We start from the raw sequence: 9,082 nt of genomic DNA on the forward strand, positions 1-9,082 counted from the left end.
TACCCGGCACCAGCCAGGGTGCCGGGGTGAGAGCCAGACCGCGGCGGGGGCGGGGCGGGGCTGGGCAGGGAGAACGAGGGCGTTCTCGCGAGATTTGCCTCCTCCCGGGCCCGGCCCTCCGCACCTTCCCAGCCTCTCTGTTTGAGTCTCCACTACAGTCCTGGCCGTCGCGCTTTGAAACCGCTGACCCTGAGGGAGCGGCAAGGGGCGGGCTTCGCAGCTAGGCGGGCGCTCGGGGTTGGAGCCTGGGGCCGGCGTGAACCCGCAGGTCCCACCCCCCTGCGGGAGCGACTGGGGGTGGGAAAGTCGCGGTCTGGGCAGGCGGGGACGGTCCTCCCGCCGCCGTGGCTTCGGCAGAGGCGAGGCGTGAGCAGCAGCCGCCGCCTCTGCCTCACGGGCCGCACTTAAAGGGACTGGCGGGCGATTGCCGAGGGCGGATGGAGGCGCCTCCTCGCCCAGCCTGAACTCAGAAGGGGCGAGAGCGGAGCGCGGGGCCCGCCTCCTGCCGCAGGAGCTGCCGCGCAAGCCACAGGAGGAGCGGCGGGGACGCTGACTTCTCCCCGCGGGAGCCCCCAGCATGGGTAAGAGACCCCGGGGGCGCTTCCCGCCGCTGGCCCGGATCCGCCTGACCCGGGGAGCCCGAGCCGGGTTTCGGCCTTTGTGGGAGGTGCCGGGGCTTAGCTCTGCGCTGCAGCACTCTCCCCCGCCCCCCGCCCCTACCTCTCCTCTCTGCCCCTCCTCGCCGTACCTTCCACCTTGCTCTTCTCGCTGGGAAGTTGGTCCCAAGGCTCGGGGGTGCTTCCTATCGCGTTCCCTTCTCCACCTCTTTTCCTGTTCACCGAAAAAGGTGCGGGAATGGGGGTGGGGAGCCCGGCCACCTCGCCTCGCCTGTTGCCCAGCTAAAATCGGCCCCGACGTTCCTTCCCTTCCTCAGCCCCTTCCTTCTCTCCCCCTTCCCGTCGGATGGGGGAGGGTGAGCGAAAAACTTGACCTAGTAGCACTTTCAACTTCTTTATTTTGGGAGGCTTTGTATACATTGGGCTTGTAAGGATATGCATATATTTGGGGCGGGGGGAGTCAGAGAAGGCAATTTTTTCTTTTTCCGTGCTGACTCTCTCACCCACTCTTAAAGACAGAAGCTGAAGTATTTATTTTATTCCAGTTCTACAGACTAGGCTGGTGTGTTGGCACTTAAATCGTTCCATCTCCTGAGGACTGGGTTTGGGTTTGATAGGATTTCAGTGTTGAACTCTTTGAGGAGCAGTTTCCTGTTTGGAGTTAGACTTCCTTGCTGGAGAAGAAAAAAGTACAAGGTCTTATATGTTATTTACTATGTGTTTTAAAGTTTTGTTTGGAGTTAGAGAAAGCACAATATGTAGCAGCCTGTTTTGAAAAGGAGTTCTGTTAAGTAGTGTAACAATTGTTTTGATAACAATATTCAGTGTGGGCCAGGCATTAACTCCTTCAATCCTTTAAAAATTAAATACAGCTTAAGAATAGCTTAAAAAAAAGAATCAAATCTGTGCCACCGTAAGGCGGAGTGTTTTCTGTAAGAGTAAACCCAAGTTTGATTTTGTAAAGTAAATCAGGAGGTCCCTATCACTTTTTGCAGTTGAGAGTTGGTATTGTTTCTTATCAACAAACCATTACTAAAATTAATAATTCATGAAACTGACAAATGATTTAGAAGGAGAACAAATACAGAGTCTGCTGATGTGGCACCCTCTGCCCACGCGTTGTTTAGTGGGGGCTGCTTTGAGCATAGTGTTGGTAGACCTTTGCCTAGCTAGTCTCTTTTCTTAGGCTTTCTAATTTTATGCCTTCCACCTCCTTCCTGCTTTCAGGTAAGTTTTATACACAAAATGCTCTTGAACTCTGAAACAGTGAAATAAAACGTTTGCTATTTGGAACTTTCAAATTCCTTTCTAATGGATTAGTTGAGCTTAAGGATAATTGTGAGCTTATTTCTGTAAACATCAAATTGTAAAACCACTTTAACTGCTTTTGATGAAAATCATTCTATAGTTCTTTTATGTCTTAAATAGAAAGCAGAATATAACGAAACTTCTTTGGTTTGATATAGGGTCATCATTTGTGGCCCCAATTACTATTTTACCATGAGGATCTTTTGGATAACATATAGGGCTGTTGATCTAAATGTTCTTTTGCATTTTGAAACTATTTAAAATAAGTACTTTTTTTCCTGCTTTACTATTGGTTGTACTTGTAACTGTGATTAGTGTCTACATTCACCCTCCCATTCTACTAAAAGTTGGAAATTGTATTCAAATTTGTGATTCTGCATAGAAATATCAGTAGGCCTTAATCAGGCCATCTTTTGAGAAAAGTAAATGAATACCAATACTTGGACATTGGAATACCTATTTTGATTTGTTTAGAGGTATTTTCTTTGTGACTTGGTTCAGGTTCTGTAAGTTACCATACTGTTTTGGTAAATTTGACTACTCAGAATGTGTTTCAAAGGTCTGTTACTTGGGGGCATTTGCTGTTAATTTTTGAAAAGTATTTGTGAAAATTTCCCTGTGAATGTATGCTTTAAATTCATTGGTCATGTGATAATACAATTTTAAAGTTCATGTAAAGAGTTTACTCCTTGACATAAATCTCATTTGCTGGGTTTTGTTACCAGGCTGTCTTTATAGCTTATGATTTAAGATGCAGCCTAAAATACTTACATGGTTATTTATGTAAGTTGTCACAAAATGAAAAAATCCCAGATTTCTGTGAGATAACTTGGATCCCTTTTAAGTGATTGTTCTTAGATTTAGGTGGTACAGCTAGAAAGTTAAGAGCTGGGCTCTGGATGGGTCCTCTACTCGAGGTTACATTGTCACTTGTCGACCTACCAGCTGTGTCACTGAGCAAGTTATTTAACATTTCTGTGCTTTAGTTTCTGAATCCTCATAGATTGTTAGGAGGATTGAAAGAGTTAGAACATTGCCAGTGCTGGTGGTTATTATTTTAAAGTGATTTCCCTAATTTTTTTTTTTTTTTTTGAGATAGAGACTCAAGCTGTCTCCCTTTATATAGAGTGCCTTGGCATCATAGCTCACAGCAACCTCCAACTTGGGTTCAAGTGATCCTCTTCCCTCAGTTTTTTTATTTTAAGTAGAGATAGGGTTCTCTCTTTTTGCTTACGCTGGTCTCAAACTCATGAGCTCAAGCAATCCACCCGCATGGGCCTCCTAGAGATTTTTCCCCTAATTTTTGTGCCAACTCAGAAAAAAACTGAATACTCAGTTATTGACTTTTGTTAGACATACACTACTGTCTTTAAAGGATCAGTGGAATGAGATGATTTTGTACTAAGGCAGTTATTGAATTTTATGTAATATAACTGTGCAGAACAGGTAGATACTTCTCAGTATTGAGTGTATTGTGAGAAAGCCCAATATTAGTAACTTCTAGTTACTTAGAAAAAACCTTTAAGTGGGGTGAATATTAGCAGAGATTTATTTATTGTTTTAAGACAGAGTCTCACTTTGTCATCCTCAGTAGAATGCTGTGGTGTCATAGCTTACAGCAACCTCTAGCTCTTGGGCATAGGCGATTCTTTTGCCTCAGCCTCCTGAGTAGCTGGGACCACAGGTGCCCCCTACAACGCCTGGCTATTTTTTTGTTGCAGTTTGGCTGAGTTTGAACCCACCACCCTTGGTATATGGGGCCGGCACTCTACTCACTGAGCCACAGGTGCCACCCATTAGCAGAGATTTATTGGAATTTTACGTTAAACTGATGTTTTTAGTTGTCTACATTTGTTAAATGTTGCAGAATGCTTATCATCAAGAAATTTGAGGCATTTTCTATGTACAAGAATTTAAGGAGAGCTTTAGGTAGGTAGGCATACTGTGTTTCTGTTTTTTTTTTTTTTTTTTTTTTTTTTTTGAGACAGAGCCTCAAGCTGTCCCCCTGGGCAGAGTGCCGTGGCATTACAGCTCACAGCAACCTCCAACTCCTGGGCTCAAGCGAGTCTCCTGCCTCCGCCTCCCAAGTAGCTGGGACCACAGGCGCCCGCCACAATGCCCGGCTATTTTTTGGTTGCAGCCGTCATTGTTGTTTGGCGGGTCCGGGCTGGGGATTCGAACCCGCCACCTTAGGTGTACGTGGCTGGCGCCTTAGCCGGCTGAGCTATAGGCGCCGAGCCATATACTGTGTTTCTTATTCTGAAAATATAGACTGGCATTTTGGAGCAGAATAAGACAGAAAGTAAATGGCATAAAGTGTTACTATATGTGAATTTTTATTTTTGAAAAAAGTAAGCAGATTTTAAGAATAGAAATGCTCTTAGTTTTAGATAAGATTATGCTAGTTGATTACTCTAAGAAGCAACTCTCTTTTTCAAAAATTCATTATTCTAAATTGATATCTGACTTTAGATGTTGATCTAGTGTCAGGTATGGCTGTATTATAAATTTTTCCCTAAAACTTATTTATACAGTATTAGTCCTTTCCAAGTGGCTATACAGACTTGAATTTTATAATCTTTTAAATTTTATGTACCTTACATAGCTTTTTGTCATGAGCCTGTTTTCAGCTCATTTTCAAAACAGATGATTAGTGTGGGAGTCTGACTTCTAGTATCTGTTTTTAGTGCTTAATAGATTCCTTTTTGGTGGTGATTCAATGTTCATATGATTTGAAGGGAGTTACTATGTAGCATCTAATCACTACAGGTTTCTCCCTTAGAAAAATACAGCCATGTGTTACATAGTGACATTTTGGTCAACGATGTATCCAATATAAGGCAATAATGGAGCTAAAAAATTTCTATTGCCTAGTGATGTAGCTATTCCATTGTAGTCTTAGATGTTTGTGGTGATGCTTGTGTAAACAAACCTGCACTACCAGTTGTTTAAAAGTATAGCTCATACATTTATATACAGTACTTAATACTTGGTAGTTAACAACTGTGTTACTGATTTATATATTTACTGTACAATACTTTCTATTGTTATTTTAGAGTGTACTCCTACTAATATTAAAAGAGAGCCACTTGGGAGGCCAAGGTGGGTGGATTGCCTGAGCTTACAAGTTTGAGACCAGCCTGATCCAGAGTGAAACACTGTCTCTAAAAATAGCTGGGCTTTGTGGTGGGTGCCTGTAGTCCCAGCTACTTGGGAGGCAGAGACAAGAGGATCGCTTGAACCCAGCAGTTTAAGGTTACTGTGAGCACTAAGGGTGGCAAAGTGAGACTCTGTTTAAATTAAAAAAAAAAAAGAGGGAGAAAACTGTAAAAGAGCCTCAGACATGTCCCTCAGAAGGTATTCCAAAAGAAGGGCCATGCATGTTTCAGCCAGTGGGACAAAATGTGGCAGTAGAAGACAGTGATATTAATGATCCTGATCCTGTATAGGTCTAGGCTAATATGTGTGTGTGTTTTTAAACAAAAAAAATTTAAATAGAAAAAGCTTAAGGCTCGGCGCCTATAGCTCAACCGGCTAAGGCCCCAGCCACGTACACCTAAGGTGGCGGGTTCGAATCCCCAGCCTGGACCCGCCAAACAACAATGACGGCTGCAACCAAAAAACAACCGGGCGTTGTGGTGGGCGCCTGTGGTCCCAGCTACTTGGGAGGCGGAGGCAGGAGACTCACTTGAGCCCAGGAGTTGGAGGTTGCTGTGAGCTGTGATGCCATGGCACTCTGCCCAGGGGGACAGCTTGAGGCTCTGTCTCAAAAAAAAAAAAAAAAAAAAGAAAAAGCTTAAAGGATAAGGATATACAGAAAGGTAATATTTTTGTACAGCTGTACCATGTGGTTTGTGTTTTAACTAAGTTATTATAAAAGAGTTAAAAATATTAAAAAGTTGATAAACATGTTACAGTAAACTAATTTATTATTGAAGAAAGAAAATTTCTTTTTATAAACATGACATATACAATTTTTAAAAATAAATGTCACGTGTGATGTTTCTAAGGTCTACAATTGTGTATAGTAATGTCCTGGGCTTTCATATTCACTCATCATTTACTCTTTCACCTAGAACAACTCCAGCTTTATAAGCTCAGTTCATTTTAAGTGCCCTATACAGGTATACCATTTTTATCTGTTATAACTGTATTTTTTCCTGCACCTTTTCTATGTTTAAATACAGAGATACTTAACCATTGTGTTATGATTGCCTACATTAAGTACAGTAACATGCTGTGTAAGTTTGTAGCCTAGGGGCATTAGGCTCTACCATATAACCTAGGTGTATAGTAGGTTGTACAGTTTAATTTTGTGTATATCTGCTCTATGATGTTTGCCCGAGAACAGAATTGCCTAATAATGTATTTCTCAGAACAAATTCCCATCTTAAGTGACAATGACACAAACAGTTGCCACCAACATTAAGAGGAAGGTTCCATCACAAGATGACATCATCAAGGAAAGAAGCTGCAGATGAGTTTAACCTTTTGACTACAAAGAACTCTTAAAGGCATTCAAACAAGATGTTCTTTTGGTACATTTGTGAACTCTCTGGGGTCAAAGGGTTAATCAAGAAGTATTTGTTTTAATGTGAAGAATGTGATTAATAGCATAATAGGTACTAGGCACCTACCTAAAACTAAAGTTTTGGTGCCCAAAGAGTTTACAACATATTACTAGAAACACATTTAAAAAGAAAAATTTTATTTTCCTAGTAGTTTGGGAGGCCAAGGCAGGTGGATTACCTAAACTCAGGAGTTTGAGACCAGCCTGAGCAAGAGCCAGACTTCATCCTTACTAAAATAGCTGGGTGTAGGGGTGGGCGTTTGTAGTTACAGCTTTTCAGGAGGCTGAGGTAAGAGGATCACTTTAGCTCAGGAATTTGAGGTTGCTGTGAACTATGAGGGCACTCTACTCAGGGTTTTATACCCAAGGAAACTGAGTGAGGCTCTGTCTAAGGGGGGAAAAACAAAAACAAAAAAACCTTCCTTATAGCTCCTGGATTCTGATATAAATGCTCTTCCCTTTCCCTCTCCAGTTATTGATGAGTATCCTAATGTATTGAGATGGCTTATAGTGTTTTGGTAGGAAATACACTTAACATAATAGGAATAAAATTAAAAAGAGGGAATGTAGGATTTAAGGGGATCTGTTCCAATGCCTGAAGTGTTTACATGTAACAGAAACATATTGAAATTAGATTATAGATTCCTATACTGGAAGGCAAATAGGATTTCTTCATCTCTCAGTGGTTTGACCAGTGATGATATAGGGGTTTCTTGGCAGTAGCCAACATATTTTTTCCTCTTCTGGCAGTGAGTCTTTAAAATGAAGCAGGTCTTCACTTAAGCAGATGTTTTGAGATATGTCTGTTTACCTAACATATTAAAATTATCTTAGTGTCCCATCGTGGTCCAGTAACTGAGGAGGCCAGAAATTTACCTAACCTTTAGTCTGACTTTAATCACAAAAATGTCATTTCTAGAATATTTATCATGTTATTGTAATAACCAGGTGTCAGATTGTTTAGGATTATAAATGTGGAAGGTCATGTACTATATTTGTAAAATTGAGACCATATAGTTCTGCTTTAAAGTAGTATGTTTTTAGGAAACATAAAGTTGGTCTTTCAAATGTATACTATTTTACAGGGGTTTTCTCATTCCTTGTGTTAGAATTCTTCATTTCTAACCTTTATTTAGAAATGTATTCTAAGATCAAAGTTTTGTATTAGGTTTTAATTAAAATTCCTGTTCTGCTGTAGGAGGGTGTGCTTCTAGTATTTTGCCTTGCTATTTTGGTGTGTGTGTACACATATAAAATGAAGAATCCATTTTTACTAACCCACTAATTTGACTATTCTTACCAAACATATTTTAAAAAGCAGTTTAAAAAATTATCTCAAGTGATCAAAAATTGTTAAAATTTCAGTATTAGTGTCAAACGGTAATATAACAGTTATATTTCAAATTTCAGGGTAATCTCTTTTTCACAAAATTATTCTAAACTCTTATATAATTTATTTTCTACAAAAATCAGTTGAACTTATTATTACCTCATAGTTTAAAACCTAAGTAAAAACTTTGTAATTCCTTTCATTTCAAATATAAATAACCTTACTTGCGCTGAGCTCATTGATGCTAGAGACCACATCACTTATTTTTTTAAAAAAAATTTGTCAGCACTTTTAATGACTAGCAGAAAATTGGGAGCCTGCTAAGTATCCACTAAGTTTGATTAAGTAATACTCAAATTTGGAGTTACTGGGGAGTTTGTGTTGTTTGAATAATATAGACTTTAAATATATTGACATGTGTCCACCTAAACCATACTAACAAGATACTGCCTAATGCTGTGGTCCCCAACAACCCCCCCCCCCGACTGTTACCTGTTCCTGACACTAGGAACTGGGCTACAAGCCAGCACAGCTTCACCTGCGTTTAGAGCCTCTCCTCATCACTTGCATCACTGCCAGAGCTCTGCATCCTGTCAGCTAAGTGGCAGTAGATTTTCATAGGAGCTATAATCTGATTGTAGACTGTGCATACAAGAGATCTAGCTTGCATGGTCTTTATGAGAATCTTAATGAATGATGATCTGAGGTGGATATATAATGTACTCGAATCGTCCTCTCCTGCCACACCCATGGAAAAATTCTTTCCTGAAACTAACTATCCCTGGTGCCAAAAAAGTTGGGGACTACTGGCTTGATGGAATTACTGTTTCAAGTTGATGGCTGAGACCCAACTTTATTTAGAAATAGACGTTTTCATTCTGGCTGTAATTAAACTCTTTAATCCTGGCTCATTGAGGCTAGTTGTAAGTCCTTTTAGTAGAGAATCAGTAGTTAAGTATCTTGTCTGGTGGATCTGCTGATTATTAACTCCATGTATGTAAGTAAAAGGAAGGTTAGCTAAAATGGAAATGTTTCTAAGTGTTTCAGTTTGTCAAATTAAATAAATTTATGCACAAAGCCTTAATTTTTACCTTTAAAATATTTAAAATGAATATTGTTGAACAGGTATGGTGGCGCATGCCTGTAATCAGAGCATTCTGGGAGGCAGGGGCAAGAGGATCACTTGAGATTAGGAGTTCCAGATCGCGTTCAAGAGCATGAGACCCTGTTGCTACAAAAAAAAAAAAAAAAAAAAAA

The 9,082-nt window shown here is 40.6% G+C and overlaps 1 protein-coding gene across 1 annotated transcript in view; it reads left to right on the forward strand.

Moving 5' to 3' along the window:
* Positions 1-255: 255 nt before the first annotated feature.
* CD2AP (CD2 associated protein) overlaps positions 256-9,082 on the forward strand; it is a 118,164-nt gene continuing 109,337 nt past the window's right edge. Inside the window, exon 1 of the mRNA XM_003789249.3 lies at positions 256-581. Coding sequence (XP_003789297.1) covers positions 578-581 — 4 coding nt within the window. The 5' untranslated portion in view covers positions 256-577. The remainder of the gene's footprint in view (positions 582-9,082) is intronic.

This window comes from Otolemur garnettii, unplaced genomic scaffold (genome assembly GCF_000181295.1).
Source record: "Otolemur garnettii isolate 467f Iridium unplaced genomic scaffold, OtoGar3 scaffold00031, whole genome shotgun sequence".
NCBI lineage: Eukaryota > Metazoa > Chordata > Mammalia > Primates > Galagidae > Otolemur > Otolemur garnettii.